The sequence below is a fragment of the Schistosoma haematobium genome, chromosome ZW (assembly GCF_000699445.3).
Source record: "Schistosoma haematobium chromosome ZW, whole genome shotgun sequence".
Taxonomy (NCBI): Eukaryota; Metazoa; Platyhelminthes; class Trematoda; order Strigeidida; family Schistosomatidae; genus Schistosoma; species Schistosoma haematobium.
In genome coordinates, this window is record NC_067195.1 from 53,909,508 (window position 1) to 53,935,822 (window position 26,315).

The window sequence follows — 26,315 nt, forward strand, 5'->3', positions numbered from 1 at the left end:
ATTTAAAATATTCATACATTAAAATGATTGGTAGTATAATTCATAAAAATAAGACTATTCAAGAATAAAAGAACACTAGATCGAATTCTGTAATGTACTGTTAAGCTTATGTTAACAAAAAGAAAAAGAAATTAGATAGGTCAGTCGATTCTTTAATGATTTAATGCATATTTATGTATCTCAATTAGGTCTAAAATATATTTTGAAATATTTAAATTGAAATAGCATATATATTTTTATGCCAAGAATAAACAAGACCCCCATTTCATAAACATAATCTTATTCGAAAAGGAACGCCAATTCTTTCATTTCTTTAGCTTTTGCATCAAGTTTTCCACCATCTGATTTATGTATAACAGGAGGTTGTGATCGAGTCATTAATCTACGCCCAGTCTTTAAATAGAGAACAAACAAAATGGTAAACAAAATAATAAAATTCTATAAATCAGTTTACATAGGTTTTTCTTTTATGCAAAAATCGTTTATTATTTTTTTTTGTTAGTTACCAACATCAAAATTGATATCGTATAGAGATTCTAGTGTGTACTGAGTAATGAAATAAAAAGTAGTATATTAATCGACAAAGTTATTAACTATATGACTAAACTGTGTCATCTGATTCATGCATTCTTGTTTAGATCTGTGAGATGATTTTAAAAGTTGGTTAATCTATCCAAAAGTTAATCATTGTGATATAGTTTCGTTTAATTGTTCCTATTTTACAATAATCTTAAACTTAATTCCAAGGTATACATTTTTTTAAGTACAATTTTATTAATACTTTTTATCAACCAGACTACTTATTACTTAGTATTTCTCTGACTTTAATCTTATCAATTTTTTCATCTGGCTAGGCCGGTGTAACATGTGTCAACGTGTACTGATAATCATTTATGCGAGGTTTTATTTTGTCTATAATTAACTGTTTTTCAGTTCTAAATGTAAAAAATCGTTATCCATTATCCCTACCTTTATTTCCAAAACTTTTTCATTATTAGTTTGTGATAAACATTCACATTTAAGTGATATAATACCACTTAAATTCAAGAGAAAAAAAGTGTATTATGCTTTGAATAGCTTATGAAAAACATTTGTTGTATGGGGTATTAGAACAGTAAACATTCAAATGTTGGAATGGTTTTTCTCACAAAAAATTGACCATGAAAGTATTTACAAAAGTAGAATGCAATTCTCAGATTAAAGTGACGGATAATATGATACAACAAAGTGACGTTTCTTTCAATAATTAAAAACGGTAAATCTAGAAAATCTATATGATAATCTTTGAAACGATCTATCTTTATAACTAAATGATTATAAACAAAATACCTAGTTCTCATTCTGTCGATTATTTATTTAATTATATGAAAACAACACGTGTAATTTAATCACTTCATCGATAATAGTATGAAATATAGATCAGTTTTGTGTGTTTCATTAGTGAAATGCATAATGGCAGCTGATTCGCCATTATGAATTATAGTATTCTGACGATTCTCAATGGTTGCTTACAAGAAGTACAAAAAATTCAGTAATTAAATACAGGATTTTATATTGATTGATTGCAAATTAGTAACCAACGTTATTTTTTCCCTTGTTTTTAGTATTGGTGGGATTCTACGAATCAAACTGAAATACGACTATTAGTCTAAGTAGCATGATGTTCCGTGCACTATATTTTACTGTTAGGTGATCGGGGCCAGTCATCCAGAAAACCTTTGGCTTTAGGATTAGGGAGCTGACACTTTCTGTGATTCTTAAGCATACATCGCCCATCAATATAGTCTAAAATGTTACAACTGAACTATTTGAGCCACGAAAAAGACAAGGGACTATGAGAATATTGCACGATTTAGACAAATAGAATCTGACTTCGCTTCTGGATTATATCACGTTAGTCAGGTAACCACAAGGCACTTAGTTTAATCATGTTTGAAGTCAGATGAGCAGTTATTATATGGCTCAAACTGAGAAAAACTCATGTTTTAAATTATTTCATGTATAATATAACCCCATGGTTAAAGTCGTCTCAAGACACTTACAATAATAATAATAATAATAATAATAATAATAATAATAACAATAATAATCCAAGTTATTTATTCATTACTTGTTTTTTCGGTGCAGCTTTAGCACGTTCTAATGCTTTTTGTATACGTTCCTCTTGATATAAACGCTGTTGATACTTTTTATCCTCTTTAATTTGTTGCCTATGTTCAATTTCTTTAGCTTGTTTTACTTCATTAACTTCATCTTCAGGTAAAGTTTGTAATATTTCAAGTAAATCAGTCAGTTTCACTTCAATTTCATATAACATTTGTATTGAACTAAAAAAATATAAATAAAAAAATAATAAACTAGACAATAAGAAATAGAAAAGATGAAAATTAAACGAAATAGTCTAAATAAATCCTCTATTTAATACTCTGACCAATTATTTTTTTAGTTCAATGATCAACAGAAGTTGAACTCAAAGATAAATAGTTTTTTAGTGATGAATTACACTTTAAAAAAATAAATAGTTTTATAAATATTTTACATTTATTTTGGTTAATTATAACTATATAATATTACTTGATAGTACATGTTGTAGTATTAATGCTATCTTAGTAATCCACTATACATTTGTTCTACTTGAATATCTTCCCCTGTACTGAACTAGGAAAATTTATCTTTGAAAGACCAAAAACAATTGATACTTTCAGTGTAGATCGTTGTTAAATAAAAATAGAATCTGGTTAAGTCCACTTGTCATTAGTGTGTTGAAGCCGTTTAGTTTGACATTTCATAAAATCTACCATACATCAATCTAAACTTAATCTTTTTAAATTAAATTCAATATTTTTCTCTCATCTAAATTAGAAGAAATATGTAGTATTTATTATTACTTTGTTGACTAACTATTCCAATCTTTACCTCAACTTAATACCATTTGAAAAATATAAAAATAATCCCAGACTTCTGGGTTTTTTATCATTTCACAGACCAGTATAGATTAGACGAGGTTTACACACTTTTGACATGCATCTGTCAGTATTTAAATCACCGATTAAATTTGTAGATTGACAACAACAAAGCAAGGTACTTCATGAAGTCCCCAATACATGATATGAATAATCAAAGTATAACTAGAGGTGTTCTGACTACAGTTATTAACTATAAGTTAACGACAATAAGTAATAAAGAATTTCAAACTGTTATGAAAATCTTGTGAATATTATAATCCTAATTTTCGTTCATATGTAGTTTTGCATTATCCTAGAAACTCAGGATTTTATTAAGTTATTTAAATAAAATAGGTTTGAGGTCTTACAGTGATTAGAAGATACATAGATAACACCGATCCTTGTATTTATGGTGAATTATATCTAAAAGTTACACAACATTAATAATAATGATTACTACCTTAAAGGTGTATCTGATTTTCTTATTGTATCACGATACACTTCTGTAATAATCTCATGTAAATCATTTAGAACTAACTTCTGTTGTTCTGAATTATAACCGGCAAATAAAAAATCACTAAAACAAGTCGAAAATGAAAGAAAAAGGTGGATTATTGTAAATCATCACAATGAACTATTAATTTAAAATGTTTAGTGTAAATGGAATAATGCACAATCTTGGAATATAGTGACTGTTATCATTTAAATTCCGATAAACTTCTGTGAAACTTTATGATATGTACAAGAGTATTTTCTGAGATAAATATTCCTATTTAGCAGGCTAACATTTTTTTATATATATATATATATATATATATATATATATATATATATATATATATATAATGAATTTGACTGGAAGCTTAAAAAATAATTGGTTCAAGTCTTCTAACTGTTTACATATTTTTGTCATCGTCGTTTTCATCATCACTCCTCATGAATTCATTTCATTCATATGAGCATGAACGGATAATCACCTTTAGTGTAAGTGTAATTTCGACTGGATTTGATGAAATACAATTTTTAATTTTATTTAAGTCTGAATAAATCCTTTCAACAGAGCTTTTTTCAAAACAAACAAAGGAATAAAATAGCTTGTATTTCTCAATCTATCATCTGATAAGAAAAAAATAATCGTAGTACGATAAAACTATAAGATAATCCTCAATATTAAGGACGAATGACTGATAAAAGAAATTATGAATGGGTTATATCTTTTCAAATATTACTCACGAAAGTCTATAATTTACACATGCATTTTATAATATAAGGATAATTCACACCAAGGGTCAAAAACTGCAGAGCCATGAATAGTTGTTTCGTCCTAGTGTGAGACTCTTCAGTAATATTTATCTCGAACTATTTGTGCGATTGAATAAAAAAATATACAGGTTTCAAGGCGAGGAATTTACCCATAGACCACTCAGTCAACACTCAGTGATGCGATGCTAGGATAAAATTATTATTTATCGCTCACTGGTTTACAATGTCTTCATAAACTGAATTCATTCGATGATGCAAACAATCTCTAAATCGAAAACTGCCCCATCCTTCGCATTCCATTATTGTGGTTACTTATCATGAGATTCTAGCTTTTATTTATATCCAACTATTTAATAACTGGATAGATAACTTTTCATTATATGATAAATTATATCTTCTGTTGTAAATTGCTGGAATTTATACCACCTTTATCCCACTTTTAGCCTAAAAAAATAGAATTTTTTGTTTTTCTGCCTAATTAGCGTATTGGCTAATTATTAGATGAATTGAGCTACTTCAGTAGCTGATGGTGCTCGTGACAAAATGACTAATTGCTTTTTAATACCAGAATTGATATGCATGTTAAAATGTATCATTCTTTGATTTCATTTTAGCTAGGTATAGAAATAAATAGAGGCAAAAACATGTTGTCCTCATTATGTTCTATGTCATGATGGCATTGAACTGTCTGACGGCGAAATTATCAGGTAGTTGAAGTAACTGCATGGATGATTCACTCATGGAATTACGATCTAAATTCCAAATCAATAGATCTATAGGAAATGGACCCATTGACTAGAGGACTTGATACGCTTTACGAAGTTAAAAATGATAACTGTATACAATGTATACACCAATTGGTATGAATAAGAAGTATTTATCAGATGACGGATTATTATCCAATGATAAAAATGCAGTTCATAAAATAATCTATCAGGCTTCCATTCTACCGTGGTCATATCAGACGGTTTACTAAACACTAAGACTTTCATAAATAAAATTCTCTCACGATTTCTTTCAACTTTTAGAAATATTCAATTTCTCAGGGTTCCAGATTACTGTATTATATATATATATTCCTCTTAGTGAAGTATTGTCTGTATGGTTTAAGTATTTTACTCTCAACCTTTTCAGTTTTCATTGTGGAACTCGTCTATACTTACTGTATTTAAAGGTAAATCAATCAAGCAATATACATGATTCAGAGAAAATCGAATATCTAAACTTGTAGCTATTTATTGACTTTCAGAATTATTTATCTATCGTTAATTACCGTATTCAAAATAATTCTCTTTGGACAATAGTTTTTTTTGGCGAGATCAATGAGGATCTTTCCTTCCTCTTCAGATGAATAACTAAATAATTCTCCGTTGCGAATTAAAAATATCAATCTTTTTGTAATTATAATGGATATAAAATTTTCTCATTCTCTTTTCACAGTCAAACAAGCATGACAGTTTGCAGCCTCATATGATAATTTGTCCAAAAATTGCCACATCTGAAGAGAGAATTTAGAGTGGAACCAAAAATGGGTTTGTCAGTAAGAATGAAATTCATTGGTCGAGTTAGATAAAGCGTATTGATCTCAGTCATTCTGTCATACTGATAGATACATCAGTTATATTGTCATTAAAAATTTTTATACTTGTGCTAACAATTAGGTTATCACTGAAAACCACAGTGCACTGATTCATCTTAGTATGGGACTTCTCAACAGTGTGCATTCAAGAATCTAATACAGGAACTTCTGGGTGCTTGACCATTAGACAACTGAGTTAGCATTTACTTGTGCATACTTCTAAATTCAATCGGTTCGCTATATAGCATAAGAATTATTTAGCTAAAATCAGTCGGTGACGAATACCACCTACAATTTAAATTAATCCCCACAAAACGCCATTAATAAATGATAACAGTCAGAAAAATAATAATGTCATTTTGCCAATTTAAATATTGAATATTCCCTTGTCGGCAAAAATTAGTCAATAACCAAATAATATATTATTTCAATCTGAAACTAACCTCATACTTAAACTGAAATACTGAGTCTTGCTTTTTTCTGCATCAATAGCACCTTTAAGAAATGTCTGGTGTTGTGATAAAATGTGTATATCTTTCTCACTAAAATAAAAAACAATATAAACATTCACGCATATGAAATAGTAAACAAGATTATTAACTAGTCAGTCACTGGAGCACGTTTTGACATTAAGAATCTTCCCTCAAGTGATTCTCAGCTGATTAATCTCCGACTGTAACTTGAACTATAATCCCACGAGGGATGTCGGTTCTCTTCAGATTGGAAAGAACCCTGACAATTGAAGGTTAGTTAGGAAGAAATCTGGATTCAAAGTTATTCTGATTACTTCCAAACCACGTAACATCAGATGAAATGCTCCACTATATCAAGTCATTTAACCACCAATGGTCTTGTGACAGCCTGTTGAAAAGAACTTGACTTATATTGATGGCTTAAAAACATAATATTGATTATCTATGGAATTATCGATTCTTCTGTCTCAATATGATTACTTTTATGATGTAAATATTGCGGGAAATTTCATTTTATTCGGTAATGTTCTTTTCTATACACTATTATTTGCAAAACAACTTACTAATTATCCACAGTTTCATTCACCTGATTACGTAATATTTCAACTGAATCATCTGACTCTTGACAATGTTGAATTAAACGTAGATTTGTCTCTTCTAAGTCACGTAAGATAGTTAATATTTGAATTGGATCCTTAAAGTAAATTTCTTCATCCTATGAAAAACGAAGAAATTGCATACATTCTAAAATTAAGCAATACTAATCATTAATTTCGATGAGACTTCGTAATCTATAACTTTTTCGTTCTCATTTGAAACTTCTTAGCAGTGTTCATTTACAGATTAGAGTTTAAACAACTACTGAATTCTAGAAATAGATGTTGACTCTGATAAGTCACTTGAGCGAATTCGAACTATTAAAGTTCTAAATAGTGGTCCTCATTGGAAGATGCGGAAATCTTAAGTTTGATCCCAAATGAGGTAGGAGGTGGATGCTATTGATGAATCTCAAATTAAGATGAAACGACATTTTAATACCAGACAAAAGTTTTGGAAAAAAATTGACAAAGAATTATTAAAATCCAAAGATAAATGACAAAAAATTGTCAACTTTAAAAGAAAATATATATATTCACTGTTTTAAATCGAATCGACTGAAGTGATTGCATTAATTAACTGTTATCGTGATCTATCAGATTTAATAATTATAATTTGAGGGACTCAATTTAATGTAGAAACCGTTGGAGATTTTGATCGACGTAGTAATAATCGCATCAATTATTTTCTTCAATATCACATGTTTGCTTACAGTGGAAAATGTACAAAACAAAATATATAAAATTGCAACGAAATTGCTTTTTTATAAATGATTAACTTGTAAAGATTCTAGAAAAGAATGGATTATATATATATATAGGTTCGCTCCTATTTATATTCATCTAAAAAGCTTTACATCATTTTCGCTCTTATTGTAATAAACGAAGATTTGGTTAGTGTAAATTAATTCATTCTATTGAGCAAATCTACACACTGAATTTGTAAAACATAAACACAGTATATTGAATACACTGCTTGCAGATGTTCCTTGAATTGTTTCTTCCAAACTCCATCGTTCTTTTATTCCTGTTGCTAACTGAGCTGCTTCTGTTTTTCTTTCTCTTCTCCTCATGTTCCTTTTCTGTCAATGGGAATCCCACTTCCCAAAACTTGATACATACTACTTATATCTGTTCGCATTAGTAGCACATACCACACTATGACATCAGTTTTCACTGTCAGGTATAAATTTTATAGTAATTGCCTCTCGTTACTTCAGAAGAAAAGAGGATGAAATTATATAAAAAAAACGGTGTTAGTATTTATTGAGTCCCTCGGTAATCAGATTTACCATAGGTTTCAAACATTTCATAAAAGCGCATAAGTACACTGCATTGGCAGATATATTTGATTCAGTGGAACAAATCTCAAATACAAGGAAATCCATTACAGTAAATAAACTTTAGCAAAATGGTGGTCCAAAAGTTCTAACAGGCCACTGTGGTGTTCTTAATGATTGCACACATTTCGCATTGTAAATTATCTCCTAATTCAGCAAATAAGTTGTCTATATCTAAAATTATAAATTTTCATGAGTACTAAAGAATTTCTTACTTGATGAAATATTTGGATTAACTTCATTTAAGTCTTCATTTAAATAAATTATCACACATCTATTCAAGCAAACAGCAATAAATCTGTACTGAGAATTCAACTTTTAACCTGTTAATCAATGACTAGCAATCAATGGCAAAGTTCATCACTATTTGAAGTCGATTAAATTGAGTAACTATAATGGTCCCATTAATCATTCAACTCTACTTATCACATTTGTAAGAGAAATTTTGATAAGTTAATCTTTCCGTTGAATAACTGCACTGCACTATATGTTAACACAATTTGAAAAATATGATAACTCTTTAGTTTTGATTGGCAATTGAATGTTAAAATGTTTAGGGTAAATCACTTGGGATGTTAAGGTACATATTGTATGAATATATGATTGTTCACTAATCTTCATTAGTTATTTCACCTTGAAATCACACACTCCATGATAACAATAATTTATAAAAAACGTCTTAGTTAAATAGAGAATACAAAAAATATCAAAACAAACCTACACTGTCTTCACTACTAGAACTTTCATACGGTGTAATTTGTCTTGAAAGTTTCGACTCCACTGATAATGTTCTAGTCAAGTGAGAGAGATTTAAAAATTAACAGATTTTATCCATCCAACAATCACTATTAAACTAGGAATTAATAGATAACCATTCAAACTTGAATGAACACGGAATGAAAACTTACTGGAATTTGAAATGATACTGAACTAAAAGATTTATCACTTATGCTGAAGTAAGATCTATTTTTGTCTTTGACAATGTACAAAAAGAAAATATAAAATAATGTTTTCATTACAAAGATGTAGAATTGACAATAAACTATTTAGTTATAAAGTTACAATTGAGAGTAGATAGACAAATCTAACAGTACTTCATACAACAAACAGAAGTTAAAACACATTCCAATATGTAAACTTCATTCAACTTGGTTAGGTACTATTTAAGATTTGAAGGTAAGTAATTTTGGATGATCGTATTTGGTTTTGGGTGACAGTCATCTTATTTTGCTTGTTGTCTTGTAGATTTTGTAATATCGACTAGAAAGTTATTTATTTTAGTTGTTCATTGAATGCCCAAAATCATCACAAATAAGTCTTCTATGAAGATAAAAAGCAAAGGTGGGAGTAGAGATCAAGACTTAAGTATGGGGGCGAACTTGAAAAACTCGAAGACTAGTCTTCACTGAACTTGTTTCCATTTTGAGTCAATCAAAAGGCATATGACGAATATAATTACTTTTTTGTAAAAGAAATAAAAAACCAAGTAAAGTTATAATCCATGTAACACGTTTTTTGAAATTACTTATCTCTTATGGATGTTTAAAGTTTTAGAGTTTTGAAATCGAAAAATTTATCGTAGATGAATCCATTCATATGACTAATTCTCATAACTGTTTTGTTAACATCTAAAGTCCTACCTCGTCCATTCAGAGATAACATTTTCCAAATTGTGATTTCTGAGCACACTTTACCACAATGAGGATATCACTGAATCGTTGTGACTGCCTTTACATTAAAAATAGTTTCACTAGTTAGTGGGTTTGCACAATCTAAATGTCACTTTACAAAGAGTAAGGAAGGGAATCAGTTTTTATACTTTTTATCTGAATTTAGGTGGCATAAAAATAAAATACATGTATCTTAAGATCCCACTGGTCTTATTTTTCCATCACATTCACATAAACTAGTTTTCCGAAGCCGTCCCTTCTCGTCTAAATACATTATGACTATTTTGTTTCCCTTCTAGGGTTACTGCCACTCACAGGTCCGGATAAGGGGGGATTGGGTATGGGGTCACCAATCCTATCCCATAGAAGACAACTTAGTGGAAAAAAGAACGCTAACCAGAACCGTATTGTTTTCAGAACTATAACCTTTATCTCCAAGCCACTTTCTAAAACATTATGGCTCAGTTCCTATTCTTTGGTTTTGACATGTATAATAATGAATGAATGCATCTGTAAGTTATTTGGTACATTGTATAGCATCTAGTGCTGTTACGTGTATACAAATTATTCTGGCTTTTGAACAGACTAATTAATTTATTCTTTTTATGATCAATACTATTTTGACCTTGTCAGTTAATCGATTAAAATCCTGACTGTTATCATATGCGCTTATATGTACGTTCATCACTCAATCCATTGCATGTATAGTTTAGTGTCCGGTCAGACTGGAAGCACTGAGTCAAAGTTTATAAAATGGAGTGGGCACGCTTGCCATCTCTGCTTCTCTTATCCGTCCCTTATCTTAATATCTGAGTGGATGAAATAAATTCGTCCAACTTAATTCGTATTTGGTCTTCTTTACTACTGTGTCACAAACAGGGTTAGCCTAAATAGAATACAAAACCAAACGGATATTTTATGTTCAGGGCTAATCATTCGTTTGTTCGTTCATAATGGAATCAGATTGAGGACCTGTACTGAGAACGTATAAGGAAATTATATTTGGTTAAACTGTTTCCTTGATGTTACAAATATGAAATATTTGTCGAATATCACTTGTCGAAATGTTTTCACTTAGACTTTCAGTCATTATAAGCCTCACTACAAATGTAGATATATCCTTCTGTTTTTATAAAATCAGTCATATTAAAATACTATTAATTAATTAAAGTTTGTATATTTGTAATCTGTACTTTGTATGCATGTATAAATATTGACGTACTTATTTGTTGTTGGTCTCAATGATGATCGTTTGGTAATGACAAATGATGGTCTTCGTACTGAATTCTCATTTGAAGCTAGTTTTTAAAGAAAATTACAAATTTCTGAATTTTATTTACAAAAAGGCTTTTTAGTTGTATCGTACTCAATAATCGTCAATGAGAGATTCCTAAAAATCGACTAATTATTAAGAAATATCATTCTAAAATTTAATGGAAATGTACAGATACGTAAAAAAGACTTAATTTCACTGATAATACTCGTAATATGGCAAATAGTTTAGACATTACCATCATTGGATGCCGGCTCAGTAGTCTACAGGTTAAGCGTTCGCGCGCGAGACCGAAGGTCCTGGGTTCGAATCCCATGTGAGGGATCGTCGGAGTGCATTGCTGAGAATTACCATTCTAGGACGAAATGGCCGTTTAGTGCTTCCGGGTTTCCCACAGCAGTCTAGCTCTAATCGACTCATGAATTCAACTATCAAATTACTACTATTTCCACGAAAACCTCAATCCGATAATAAACTATTTACTTACAAAATTTCTCAAATGGCCTGGTATGCTTAGCTAGAAATTCCATGATGTAAACAGTCCTTATACCTTAACGTAAGGGACTGTAGGAAACAGGACAATTGGTGTACTAATTAAAATATATTTTATGATCAAAATTTTATCTTGTCAGCAAAATGTTCAGCTATGGTTTTGTGACGCCTCAGACAACAAATGATTTAGAACTAGTAACAACGAAGGTTGGAAGATAATCTTTAATATCTTATGGTAGTAATTAGATAGTGAACGGACAATCATATAGGAAAGACCAATTTACCAATAAGAACTTTCGTCTAAATTTGAACGAATAGTTTCACAATATTTGGGCGCCGAGTTAATTTGAGACATTAAAAAGAAGAATATATTTGTAAAATCTCAGCAAATGAATTTTAAGTAAATCCAACGTTTCGCCTGGCAATCTGGTGCAAGCTTTTGAAATTATCGAATATATTCGATAACGTTGGATTTACTTGAAATTCATTCGCTGAGACTTTACAAATATATTCTTCTTTTTAAGACCAATTAACCGTTTAATACAAAATGTCTTTATAAAATATGGAAACCATATATTAAATACTTCATTTGCAAATCTTCCATCAGCTGTCTCGTAAAAACTTCATCGTTCCTTCATTACTGCTGCTATTACAATCATTATCTGCTCACATGCTTATTCTCTTCTTTTTGATGTTCTCAACCTCCTGCTGCCAGGCATTTCACTTCTGATTGGTGTTACATACTACTTATGTATGTCGACACAAGTAGCATACGCCCCAATTAAACCAAAATGAATCAAATGATCAGCTTTTTTATGATGAATATTATAATTGAACAATGATTTGGTAGTGTTTGGCCATCAGTGCGAATAATATCGGTTTACAATTTTTATCTGTTGTAAAACAAGTCTGATAATTATTACTCGACATTCTAATGGACTTTATTTGTATATCTTGAAACTAAGAAAACAACGCTCTGCATTAAATCGATTCTCCGGGATAAAATAGAACTATAAGCCTATTGGAACTATCACAGAAAAGCATTTTTTTAATGAAATATTTTTAGCAAAATAAGTACTAATTTGTTATAATTTAATATTGTTTATTGCTCTGAAAATATGGCGACTAAAGAGAATCGTAAATAGTAAATTATCTAAGACTACTTTATAACAAAACCTTCCAGTTACTTGTTAAGTGGTACAATGCTATTTAGAGATCGTAAATTAGTTGGTAAAGTTGTGAACTTTATTCTGATTAGGCGACTTAAACATCTATACGTTAGAGATTGGGATATTGAACCTATTGAAGTTAGACCACCATTGAGAACCTGGAAGCACTGGATGGCCGTTTCGTCCTATTGTGGGACTCCTCAGTAGTGCCCACCCATGATATTGCACGTGGGATTCGAACCCAGAGCCCTCAGTTACATGTGCGAGCGCTTAACCTAGTTGACCACTGAGCCGGTGTCCAATAGTGTTAATGTCTAGCCTCAACCAATCCACGAAATTGTGCAACCATCTTCCATTATACTGAGGTAGATACCTGACTCTACTCGACACAGAATAACTCCACTGGTCACGGCTTCTCACTAGAACTCCGAGAATTCCCTTATGAAGTTAGTCACTAGTGAGTACATGGTAATTATCAGTATAGGGTTGTGAAAATTATTAAGTTATTGATTGAGACCTTAAACCGACTGATGTTAGACCACCATTGATACAGGTATCTACCTCAGTACAATGGAAGATGATCGCACAATTTCGTGGATTGGTTTGGGTTAGACATTAACACCGTTGGACACCGGCTCAGTGGTCAAGTAGGTTAGGCGTTCGCGCGCGAGACTGAAGGTCCTGGGTTCGGACCCCAGTTGCAGGGTTGTGGATGCGCATTGCCGAGTAGTCCCACAATAGGACAAAATGGCCGTCCAGTGCTTCCAGGTTTTCAATGTTGGTCTAACACCAATCGGTTCAAGATCTCAACCAATAACTTAATAATCTCCACAACCCTATACTGATCTATACGTTAGTCAAATAGAACCCTAATGTTATTTGCTTAGTCAATGCTGAGATTTGAATAGGTTGGTTAGTCCGTTTATATACAATCAGCACTAACAGACAAAATGAAGATCGCACTGGAGATTCCTTAAGCAAATTCGAAATAAACACTTATATTTTATTTATTGTTGATTGTTGTTCTGACTCATCCTTGCTCTGATTTGTGTCAAACTATTTATTTATTTATTTGAACACATATATATTGGTAAAAGAGTGCGCCAAATATATATGCGTCAAACTAAGTAAATGACAGTAATAAAAAATAACTAGGCAATAAAATATGTAATAATGTCACTTAAGTTCAACCTTCTAATAGTGTGAAATTCCATGTTGGCCAATGTTACGGTTGGTTGGAAGAAGTGGGAGTACACAAAATACATTCGAAATGCAACCATAAATTTGTTGAATATCGACCTGAGTTCTGTCGTGGGGTATGAAGGCCATAGTATTCATCCACGCCATAATCGTAAGTTATTGTTACTTGGCTTGGTTAACATAGCTCAAGATCAGTGAGTAGTTTATTACAAATAAATAACTCCCTATCTTTCATTTTTTACCAAAATATTGTTTAAACTTGTTTATCTTCATTTCCCTTGCCAATATCCTTTCAGTATAATGTAAAATAACTCCTCTTCTAACTCTTCTAGGGTTACTGCCTGTCCTAGGTCTGGATGAGAGAGGAGGATTAAACACAGATTCGCTGACCAAATCACGTAGAAAACAACCTTGGTAAAAAAACGCTCAACAGAACAAACAATTTAAACCATCTAAACTCTGCTCTCCGAGTTACAGGAAGAATTATGACGCCTCATAACGAAGGCTGAGATTCTTCGGAAGTCACGAGGTCGATGAACCATCTAAAAATCAGACCAACAATTAATATAGCTACATGGAATGTTCGGACAATGTGGGAGACCAGAAGGACCAGTCAAATAACTACGGAATGAGGAGATACGACATGGAGGTGCTCAGAATCAGCAAAACATATTGGACCCAAACTGGACAGAAAAGGTTAGATTCGGGAGAGATGTTGCTGTACTCCAGTCACGAAAAGGGAAATGCTCCAAACACTGAGGGAGTGGCTCTGATGCTGTCCAAACAAGCACGAAATGCATTTATAGGATGGGCATCTCACGGATCCATGATCATCAAAGCATCCTTCAAAACAAAGAAGGACGGAATCACAATGCATGTTATCCAATGTTATGCACACAACAATGATAGCAATGACGACAATAAAGATCAGTTCTACGAGAGGCTGCAATCGATCATAGCGAAGCGCCCAGGAAACCACCTGACCACCCCAATGTGAGACCTAAACGCCAAAGTCGGAATGAACAACACCGGATATGTAGATATCATGGGACGACATGGACTAGGAGAAAGGAATGAGAACGGTGAGAGATTTGCAAGTCTGTGTGTATTCAACAAACTGGTTATAGGCTGCACAATGTCCTCACACAAATGCATACACAAAGCTACATGGGTCTCACTGGGTCACACTGCAGAGAACCAGATCGTTCATATTTACATCAGTAAAAAATTCGTAAGATACATAGAAGACGTGAGAACCAGGAGAGAAGCTGACATATCTTCAGATCACCACCAACTGGTAGTTGGTGGTCAGCTTGGAACCAATTAGATGATTTGGACTTCGTAGATAACCTGTCCCTTCTATCCCATACACACGAACAAATGCATATGAAGACAACTGGTGAAGTAACAGTCTCTGCATCAGTAGGCTTCATTATACACGAGGGAAAAAGCAAGATTCTCAAATACAACACGGCGAACTCCAACACAATAACTATTGATGGAGAAACTCTAAAAGATGTGGAAACTTTCACGTACCTGGGTCGCAACATCATCGATAAACAAGGAGGATCGGATGAAGACGTAAAGGTCAGAATCAGCAAAGCAAGGGAAGCGTTTCTACAGTTGGAGAACATACGGAACCCATAACAACTGTCTGAAAGCCGACATTAGAGACCGGATCTTCAATAAGAACGTCAAGACAGTTCTAGTGTACGGAACTGAAACTTGGAAAACTACCACAACGATCGTCAAAGAAGTGTTTATAAACAATTATCTAAGCAAGATACTCACTGTCCGTTGATCGGATACCATCTGCAACAGCCTATTGTGGGGGAGAATAAATCAGCTTTTAGTTGAAGAGAAAATTAGGAAAAACCACTGCAAGTGGATAGGACATACATTGTAGAAATCATCAAACTACAAGCCCAAACGTAGAATCTTGAAAGGAAACGGAAAAGAGGAAGACTAAAGAGCACACCGAGCCGAGAATTTAAAGCGGACATCAAAGGGATGAGTAGTAACTGGAAAGGATTACCCAGAACAGAGTTTAATGGAGAATGCTAGTGGTCGGCTTATGCTCCTCAATGAAGGGCAACAGGCGTAAGTAAGCAAGTATTAGTGTAAAAAATTATCATTTAGCTTTTACTAGATTCGGCGTCATTCATGATTGTTCAAGAAACTACCCAACCACCGGAATTAAATTTAAACAAATCAAATTTAGTTTACTCATCAATATTAAATAGAATAATGAACCCAGTTCCCTAGAAATGAAGTCCTTATGAAGACTTAATATGCTCATCCTTATAAATTCTTTAGTCTAGATTTCTAATGATAGTCTACAAATATCTAACATATAAAATCAAAAGGGAGGCAATATAATTCACGTATTTCTGATTATTCTGTATTAGACGACTATAATTCGATCATAATATTATTTAACCTGGTAAAAATAATTATAGAATCTATTTAAATTTCTGGAAATGTAGTTCAACTGTGATCATCAAATAAATATTAGCCTTTAATTCAAAAGTTTCATAAACTTTCTTACTGAGGTAATTTATCAGTCCTTTCAGTGATATAACATACTGTATTGAAATTTTTCTGTCTAACTTTGACATCGTTTGCTAAAACGCTGGGTGATGCCTATTCAAATGTTAGATGGATAATATTTTAAAGATATAAATACAGTCGATCGCTATTATCTATCAAATTCAAAATCTTGACCTAAGGTTTTCTGTGTATTAATTGTGGATATCGAAAATTAAACGTACTGAGATTTCTTATTACCTCATATAACGGAAGCAACTAAATATCTAATCAGCAGATGTCTGTCTATATTAATAATAATGGTTACTCTCTAAGAATTAATTTTTTGATAGTAATTGAAGCTTAGGTATAAGAAGACCCAAATGTTTCTTCACCCATGCAGTTTTGTGTTAAACTGATGTATGAGTTGTTGGAAGACTAGCTAGAATATTTTTTCTATTAAACCTACGTAGAAATAATGTTACTTGGATGACACAAGGCTGATATATAAGATTAAATTGCAATTAAGCTAACTTAATAAATTTATAACTGGTATAATATTCAACCATTAGTATATAGAGTGCTATTTTAATTTCCATCACACACAATCCACTTTCTTCACTTTACTATAGTTGTTGATTTTGTTGTAGTCAACAAAGACCCTAAACCAGTGGTGATGGCGGTAAGTATGAGATATTGAAATAGAATTATCTTAATAAATAAGAATAAATTTTAAAACAATTTTGATAATTGTTAAAAACAGAAATTGTTGACGTTTATTTGACTATATACTACACGTATATGATATTCCATCAATTAAAATTTGCACAGAATATCATTGGTTCAGGCCTAGCAAACACTATTTAAAAATGCTGATCTAACCATATTGATACTGTTCTCATCAAGTAGAACTGATAGATCGAAACAACTTACAACACTGGACAATACAAAATCAATAGATTAGAACAAAGTTTTCCAGTATCTTAACAATATCAACAAAACTTTGTAACCAATCAAACCAAACTATAAAGCATAGATGTGTACACAATATCATAAGGGCATTGTCGTCCTGAAACCAATAGCTAATATTTTACTGAAAGTTTCAAAATAACTACTTGGGTTTAATATTACATTTCAGAGTTATAATTTGTGACGTTCGTCTGAACTTTCTCAAAAGCTTGTTCCTTAAAGATATAGATCGATGTCAACACTACAGATTAGGCTTATGGATATTATTTATTGGTCGGTAACTGATCATATTCATGTTGAGTTTTTCTTGAGAATAACATCACACTCCCTTTTTTACGACCATAAGTTTCATGATAAAAATAGTACACCTGAAAATCTTATCAACAGCTACCTATTGATGATGGTTTTGAAGTTATGTTTTGAAGTTGGAATTTCTGCTTATATTTGAGTTGCTTTTTATCATCTCTAATTGTTTGCCTTTGTGAATTGTATGGTTCTGGAATCAGACGTTCAAGAAATGCCTTAAAATATTTATAATCCTTTACAGTTTCTTTCAATTTAGTGATTTCTGCATTGATTTGTGATTTGTGTATTGTCAACTGCTTAATTCTATCAACCAACATAGCACGTTTGCGAGACTCCTGTTCAGAGCTAAAAGAAAAATGTATAAATACACGCACTACAACCTGATTTATTTAAGAAATTATGGTACACAGGTAAATTCTTTTATATCTCTTCAGGAAATTAAGTATATTTGCAGAAAAACTATGGAGTTTTGAACAAGCCTCTAGTTCCACTAGACAAGATTTAATGTCGAAATCCTTTATATTAGCCACGTATGGACATATTAGTTACAAACACTAGTTACTTTGATTACCTAACAGGTAAAGGCAGAAATAAAGGCACAAAGTGACTGTATTAGAAAATAATTCACTAAAAATGTATTCCTTGAGTTAAGTACTACCATCGCTAAGTGCTTTATTTGCCCCTTAAAAGTATCCGTCGGATACCATTAGTCTTCTGTTTATATACATGAATAGGAGTAACATTTTGACTTTCTGATCAATGTCTTTGGAATTTAAAAATAAAATGTTTGTGAAAATTAGATCGGAAAATTTATATCATAGCCACATCTTCCCCAACTTTCACACTCTCCGTACTATGAAATGCTAAAAGAGAAAGAGAATTAGGGATAATATGAGTAAACCATATTTTATGAGTAGTTTTGGGCGGTATTGAACAATTTTTGGACAAAATTTGCAAAGAGATGAATTAAAGTTATTGGTTTTAGTAAAGCTTGAAATTTTCCAGCTTGATCCCACTTGAAGATGTGTATGCCACTGTTAAGAAGTCTCAAAGCTGGTAAAACACAGATATCTAGTGTTTTTTGACTGTCATAAGTGTTCTAGTAGATATTAGTGTGTAGTAAAAACACCATTTAAAATAATCAAAGTTGCGTTGGGTCCAGATCTGAAATGTCCAGAACGTCAGGAACTACACCTTTGACAAAAAGCGTAAACTCAAAAGGTAGCTAGAAAAAGACCACTTTTAGGTACACATCCAAAGTTAATAATAGAAAGTCAGAGAGCAATGAAATTGATATCTATCGATAATATAAATCCGCACAATTAATTTACATAGTACTTTGCTCTGATAGTACTGCCACACTAATTAAAATGCGGTGACTTTAATCACTCCACAATGACTATTCATTACACAATAAAGTTAATTTAGAGTTGTGGAGGGAAATTAATTCTGTTTACCACTACATAATGTGGACGCATGCGACATAATTGCAATTATGTCCCTTAAGGGTACACTGAAACAAAGGCCCCTAAATATCACCACCATAAAATATTTGAACTTACTTAGCCACTGCTTCCACGGAACTTTTGTCGTTTTCCTTGAGGAACTCGTCAAAAAGGGCCGCGTCTTGTTCCAAACATTGCTCTGCAAGCTCAAGCTTGAGATCTTCATGTGATGCCAATTCTTCCAGCCTTTTTAGCTCTGAGCGTTGTACTGCAATAAGGTACTCTAGAAAAAACATTTCTCTTCTATTAGCAATAAACTGGTCTCTAGTTTCTCTGTCAGTAAACTGCCCTTTAAATATTCGACAAAGACGTTTTAACGGAACATACTTTTTGTCTTCTGCAATATAAACGCCACATTATTGGCATCCGAGGTATTCGTTTCGTTTACGGGTTTTAATTCATTCAGAATTGACCTTCTTGATTTGTTTTTCTTATGAAGTTGAATCTTTTGATAAACTTTCAACTTTGCAAGTTCTTTTGTCCTCTATTTAAATCATAAAAGATATTTGTTTATAAATGACAACCTTAAGTCTTTCTTCCTTTTTTGTATCTCTCAACTCAAATATATTTTCAAATTTCGGTAAAAGAAAGGGATTTGAAGTCATCTTGTTGTCTTAAAAACATTTAACTCAGTTGCCATGACGGCCAACACTCCTTTAAAAGTTAAAACAAACCCACCGCAGTAATCGAACGGTATTTTTATCATTGATTCCAACGGACTAATCTACTTCTTCACTCTTGTTTATTTATGTTTCAGTATGGTTTTTGATCGTCAGTACCGTTCAGAGAGAGTGGTACAGCCAGTCAGCTTCTCCATTTCTGATGAATTCGTCAGTTAACTAAGGATAAAAGGTTTTCCGAATATCAATAAATTCTTTTCGTTCTAGGCAAGGGGGTTGCTAAGACCACTGGGTATTGTATTAGATGGGTGACCGGGTAGTTCAAATGGTTGTGGAAGGGATAGAATATAGCAGTAAAGCTTTCGCTTAACGGGCTTCCGTGTCTAGTAGCAGTGGATCACCAAAACCTCCAGGCAGGAACCTATGTATAATATCGATAAAAGAGGAAAGCGAAATTGGTAAAAATACTGGAAAAATACTATCCTTAGTCCGTAAGAATATGTCAATTTTACTCTTAAAGGACTCCTGAGAAGTCTCTTGGACTAGCTCAACCGGCAGTGAATTCCAGAATTCGACTACTCTTAAGGAGTAGACGTTGTGTCTACAATTTGTTCTGCTGTGTTGTGTCTGAAGTTTCTGGGTGATACCCCTTTGATTTGTGTTGGAACTAAACTTAGGTAGGTGTAAAGGATTCTGTAAGCCATTAGGTCACTTCTAAGACATCTGTACTCTAATGAGTAAAGGTCTGGCGATTGAAGGCGCTCTTCATAAGGCTTGAACTTGAGTCATGGAACGTGAAAGATTAAGAAGTAGTATATGGAACAGCAAAGCGAAGATAACTGTCAGAATAAGTAAATAAGTAGTCTATTTAAATAATGTGAAAACCAAAATTAATGAATAACAAATAGACAGAGGTGATAAGTGGGTGAGTGATCAGATATTGGTTAGTCGCAATTTTGATATTAAAGACGACAAGAATAATAGCGAGAACGCAATAAACAGTTATCAGTAGTCATGTAGGTCTCTGACGTTGATGCTCACTTCATCAATTTATTGGACACCCCCCTGGTTGAAGAAGCTCGGTTAATTATCTTGACCAAACCACGTTCACTTACATCATGCTGTTCATTTCTTACGACAACCAATCAATTCTGATTGAATACAAATCGAACATCATCAAATGTCCAATTATCCTTGACTTTTGGTTTGCATGTTTTCGAGATTACCTTAGTAGAATGGGTTTTGCACGATAGTGTTGGTGAGCGCTATTTATTCGTGATGTCTTTAACAGTAGGTCAACAGTTTAGGATGGACTACGGAAGACCATGGATGACTACATGGTTATCAAGTCCCCTCTTAAAGCTACCCTATAGTGGAGATATAGTCACGTCTGCTAGTAGAAATTCTTCATTGGGGTACGTTTTAATAACGAAAGTGCGATTGTACTTATGCATCAGCAACGTGATGTTCAAGCCGTTGATGGTTGTCATATGTGGTGCGACATTGAGATTCGGGCAGCATGTTTTTATTCAAGGAGAGTTTATTACGTTGCAAACCTTTATAGGTGTAACGACCAAAACTCTAGTATTTGGTGTGAATGTGTGGCCGACGAATCAAAGTTTATTTGATTAGACCAAACCACATTCTCCTGTACAGCGTAGGAAGTGTTCTTGAGTGGCCGGTATTAAATTATATTTAAACACAAACTCAGCGCTTGGTTAAAACGGTTCTAGTTTAAAAAATCAAACAAAATGTGTCAAAAGTTAAAATACCTTAAACGGCACAGCCTGTGCTATGCAATCAAAACTTTCTTCAGCAAAAAAACAACGCGCTAAACAGCAAAAGGGATGGTTAATATGCAATTATCCGGTACCTGAGAATTAACAAGAGTATTACCAACAGGATAGGATCAAACAACTATATGCAAGTATTCGAGTAAACGTTCCCAGGAGATTGTCAATAATCAAGAACCATCAAGTGAGCTACTCCATAACTTTGAGCATAGTCGGGAACGACCCTGTGGCCAGTGACCCGGCAACACGCGACAGGAAATTCAAGCAATAAAGGTAAATCTGTAAACAACGTCGAGACGAAGAGAGTTGAGCTACATAAAGTGAGGCTACAAGAGACATGAGTAACATTTGAAATCCTAGATAAGGAAAAGGAATGATGAATTGACAATAAAACACTTCAGAGAAAATTTCGGCGCACTCTTCCAGTTCCAATAACGTTGCTCTACATATATCTCTGCAATTTAGCAAGAACATTCTTGGATTATTAAAATCAGTTTTCATGTGCTTTTCACCTTAGTTCTGTGACACGCTTCGCGACACTCCTCTGCACTTGAGACGACAACTTGTCACTTTCGGGGAGGACGGTAAAATAATGCTGATGTTTTCTGATGTCGGGAGATGTGAGGCTCAAATGGTGTTAGGCAGAGATGTTAAGTCAACACACCTGAGTGCCCTCGGACTAGTTAAGAGTTGAGTAGAATTTGGCTTCATCTCCCTGTTAGTTGTTACTAGTGTTTGGACTGTCTTTTAATAACTTCCCCAAATCGCGCTCCATTGAGTTTTCGAGTAGGGCAGGATCTCTGAGGGGATAGCGAGTCCAAATCTTCTCTGTAACTCAGAACCACATCAGATGAAACTTTTGCAAGGTGAAAGATTAACTACTCTTGTCCGTCTATTCTTCCAATAGTTTATGTTCTCTTAGGAGCTTGTATTAATTATCTTCTACACACTTGAATATTACACGTGTACAGATGAACTAAAATATTGAGATTCACGAGTAAATGCTTAGAGTCTAAACAATGTAAAAGTAGGTCATTTTATTGAACTCAAAATACTCTGGAACATTTCGATGATACTAATGAGTAAATCATCACAATCATGTGACTTGCTAGACTTAACTCTCATTACCTCCAATAAAAGCTCTGGTGGGACCTGTAAAATTCTCTCCGCTGTTGTCGCCGTTGAGATATCAGTTTGACCGCTGACCTTGTATATAATTTGGCAGCATGTCAAAATGCGTGTTAATAGCTTCGATAATTTCAAGGCTAACGGAGGTTTCTGTTTAAATCCTTTGGTTGATAATGGTTTCTCTTTGGGACGTAAATTGACATAAATGCTACCAATCGGACTACCGTTTGAGAGCCAGTACTACTCTTCCGTACCTTTACTTTTCTTCTGTTTGCACATGGTATGTACCGGTTGTAGATAGAGTCTTGCGGTCGGTTCACCATCTGTTCCAAGTACGCCTCTGAACTTCTGACCATCTACCAACGAATCCTTCTATTCATAATGCTTTCCCACATGAAGTTCGCAAGAACTGTAGGACATTTTTCCATTATAGATTCGTAAATGATGGCTTTTACAATGTCTCGTCCGTTTCTCGTTTCGGAGATCATGTTGAAAAAAGGTTCTCTAATGGCCGGAAAGTCTGCTCAATTAGATAAGGAGTGTAGACTTATGGTCCAATCGGGTATTGGCACATTCGTCTTTGTTACTATAGACTTAATCTCAAAATTGTAGATATGTCATGGTATGACCACCGGATTTATAAGATCTTAATTGGAAGTCACATTATAGTCTACAAAGACTTGTCCTATTATGACAGTCAGCAATATAACGTCTGACGCTTCTGAAAGACACACTTAGGTTGTCTGAGAGTAATATGTTCAATATTAAAATAAGAAATTACATGCGGTGACCGTGCCTACATGGCTGAGCGACGTCATTACGATTAATTCCTCACCCGTTCACCATCTATGGTCTCTAAATGCTAAATGCTGAGTGTAAATCTTCTCAGTAATTATATGCTCAGCTTCAAAAATCTCGTGGTTAGAAACCAAGCTCAGTTGACCCCACTCTCCGGCGGGGTTATGCTAGATATCATGTCGGATTTCATTGCACCATAGTTGCTGCTGCCTTTAAGGGCGTGAAAATGGACTTTTCCGACTAAAATCCTCTCAGCCGATATAAGGTTGTTTATTATGAACAGTTTCTCATTCATTTTTTATATTTGCGTGTCTTCTATGTTCCATTAGTGGCGTGCCCATGACAGCGGCCAGTGTGTGACTTATTTTGTGTGTGGTTAAGAGAGTGAGTTTTGGAGTCCACTGCTATGAACCACTGAATAAATACAATCTTTTTAATAACGATGGTACCTAGAGTATCTGGGTTTTTGTGTTTGTTGTCTTCTGTGGGAGGGTGACATATTCCTGTGATTAGACAGTGTCGTCAATGCAAGTGACGTCGAACTACTTTATGTCAGTCATCGTACGATTATTCAGTGGAAAGCCTAGAGGTGACTGCTCTTGTATACTGCCGCCCCCCTTCTTCTGCGCTACCTGTCACATATGGAAAACTTTATCTTTTGCATGCTAACTGCCCTATCTGTGATAGCAAGGGAGAACCAGGTTTTATTTAGGAACATGATCTTCAGTTCTGGCGGGAGACACATGTTCCAGTGGTTCCCCATTTAGGTTTTGGTAACTCTTATTCTCCTGTTATGACATGTAATTGTTTCCTGTATTGCATGCTACTCCCTTGGGCTAAACTCCATTTGCAGGTTCATAGGTAGAACGTAGTCTAGAATGATTTGACACATTTCGACGTGTATGACAACGCGAAACTTCTATATCATTGCTTAGAATTTTGTCTTTAAGTTTTCGTTACTGTCGACGTTTCTTACTATTATCGGATGCAAGGTTATTGTCCTTTAGTAACTTCAGTGGTAGTGATTAATTAAATATAGATCCTATTTACTTAGTGCATGTACTGTCGACTGATCTCATTAATAAAAGCGGTGAATAAAACTTTTCGAAGAATAATATGACGGTCTATTGCTCCCTCACTATGGGAAAAGTTTGGAATCCTCAGACAACATATGATTCATAATGCTGTCGTTTCGCGTAATAGTTAAATAAAACGGAAGTTCATGACTAGCAATTTGGATAACTGTAGAACTCGTATAATGTTTTTGGAGGATAAAGTGACTTTCGTTCTCCATTAGTATGATGGGTAGATTAAATAACAAATAAAAACGCCCGATGTTTTCATATTTTACAGCTCAGCGTAAACAATATCTATATTTCCCATTCTAAAGCCGAAAAGTAATATATAACGTGTACGGCGATGGATTTCAGGCCGTAAGATGCGGACAGGGTATTTCTAAATTAATTCTTGTATTTTCAAGTCACAGAGTAGGAAGCATTCAAACTAAATTATTTTGCATCAAAAGTCACAGATAAAATCATTTCAAGACGGAGTGATGTGTAAAGTCCATGATGTAGCCGAATGGCTGTGTAGGCTAGATTAACCAACAACATTTTTAAAAACCGATAAATGTTTGGGTTTTGACACAAAAATCACAAAAGTTCAGATATTTGTAACAAAAATCACATTTTGTTGGAAAAATAATACCAAAAATTGCATAAAATATCAGGAACCTGAAAACTATGATTCCTTAAGAAATATTCTGATTGGTGATTTCAGGCGGCTTTGGTTATGAACTAATAACAACAGGGAGGGCAATTTCAGACACCAGTGCTGAGTCAAAATTTCAAACAAACTGGTTGAGTGAAGAACGGTTCTATATAAAGATATAAATCCTACTGTACATTATTACCTAAACAAATATGACCATCGGGTTATACAACTATAAGTCATTCAGCAAACTCAAATAATTAAATCTAAATCGTACTTGATAGATAAGAAGTTTGAGGACATGAGGTAATTACCAGTATCAAAAAACATTTCTATTAAAAGATTATTCATATTTTCTCAGTCCGAGGCTGATCACGTACAGACTGTTCAAAATATAGTATTCAACTTCATAAAAATTGTAATATCCTAGCGAAGACTAAATTACGAGTAACTTCCAAGAATTAATAATGGACTGATAATATATATACATATATACATATATTTTTTTTCCTATTGTATAACTAGTTGATAACTAGATTACATAAATCTACATTTTCCTTATTATAAGCTTCATTTTGACATATAGATTATTACTGTACAGTTTACTGTTCTTAAATTATAATCAGTTATTTGATTACCGTCCTACACCTTCACAGCCACTTTTGGCTTTATTTTGTATGAATGTTATTTCCTATTTTATGATTTCATGTGGTCTGTTTGGCTGGTATATGAACTAAGTATGTCTGAAACAAACGATTCACATAGTGGAAGCTGGTATTGGTGTTCCCGACTCAGACGGGCTAGGCGAACAAAGGATCAATAAGGAAGCTAGGCTGATCAAACCCGTCGTATTTCGATTGGCGAATAAATTACGTGATAACTAGTCGGACTTGAAGTCACAACAAAACTACCATAGCAAAAGTACGAATAATTTCAATGACTGTTTCCAGTTTCGTGATT

The 26,315-nt window shown here is 33.3% G+C and overlaps 1 protein-coding gene across 2 annotated transcripts; it reads right to left on the minus strand.

Annotated features, from left to right (window-relative positions):
- Positions 1-279: 279 nt before the first annotated feature.
- On the minus strand, positions 280-19,964 carry PKA1_3 (camp-dependent protein kinase catalytic subunit; the record flags this gene model as incomplete). 2 transcript variants are annotated; one of them, XM_012946175.3, is made up of 11 exons in its annotated part: positions 19,831-19,964; positions 19,634-19,790; positions 19,364-19,595; positions 17,887-18,146; positions 11,089-11,164; positions 8,918-8,987; positions 6,824-6,975; positions 6,231-6,329; positions 3,406-3,522; positions 2,111-2,327; positions 280-393 (listed from the first exon to the last, which is right to left on the minus strand). In XM_012946175.3, the coding sequence occupies exons 1-11, from the start codon at positions 19,909-19,911 to the stop codon at positions 280-282; spliced, it is 1,575 nt and encodes a 524-aa protein (XP_012801629.2). In that variant the 5' UTR covers positions 19,912-19,964. The 2 variants fall into 2 exon arrangements, with proteins under 2 accessions (XP_012801629.2, XP_051071860.1); XM_051211762.1 differs by lacking the exons at positions 280-393; positions 2,111-2,327; positions 3,406-3,522; ... (3 more) ...; positions 11,089-11,164; positions 17,887-18,146 and adding an exon at positions 18,204-19,329.
- Positions 19,965-26,315: the final 6,351 nt, after the last annotated feature.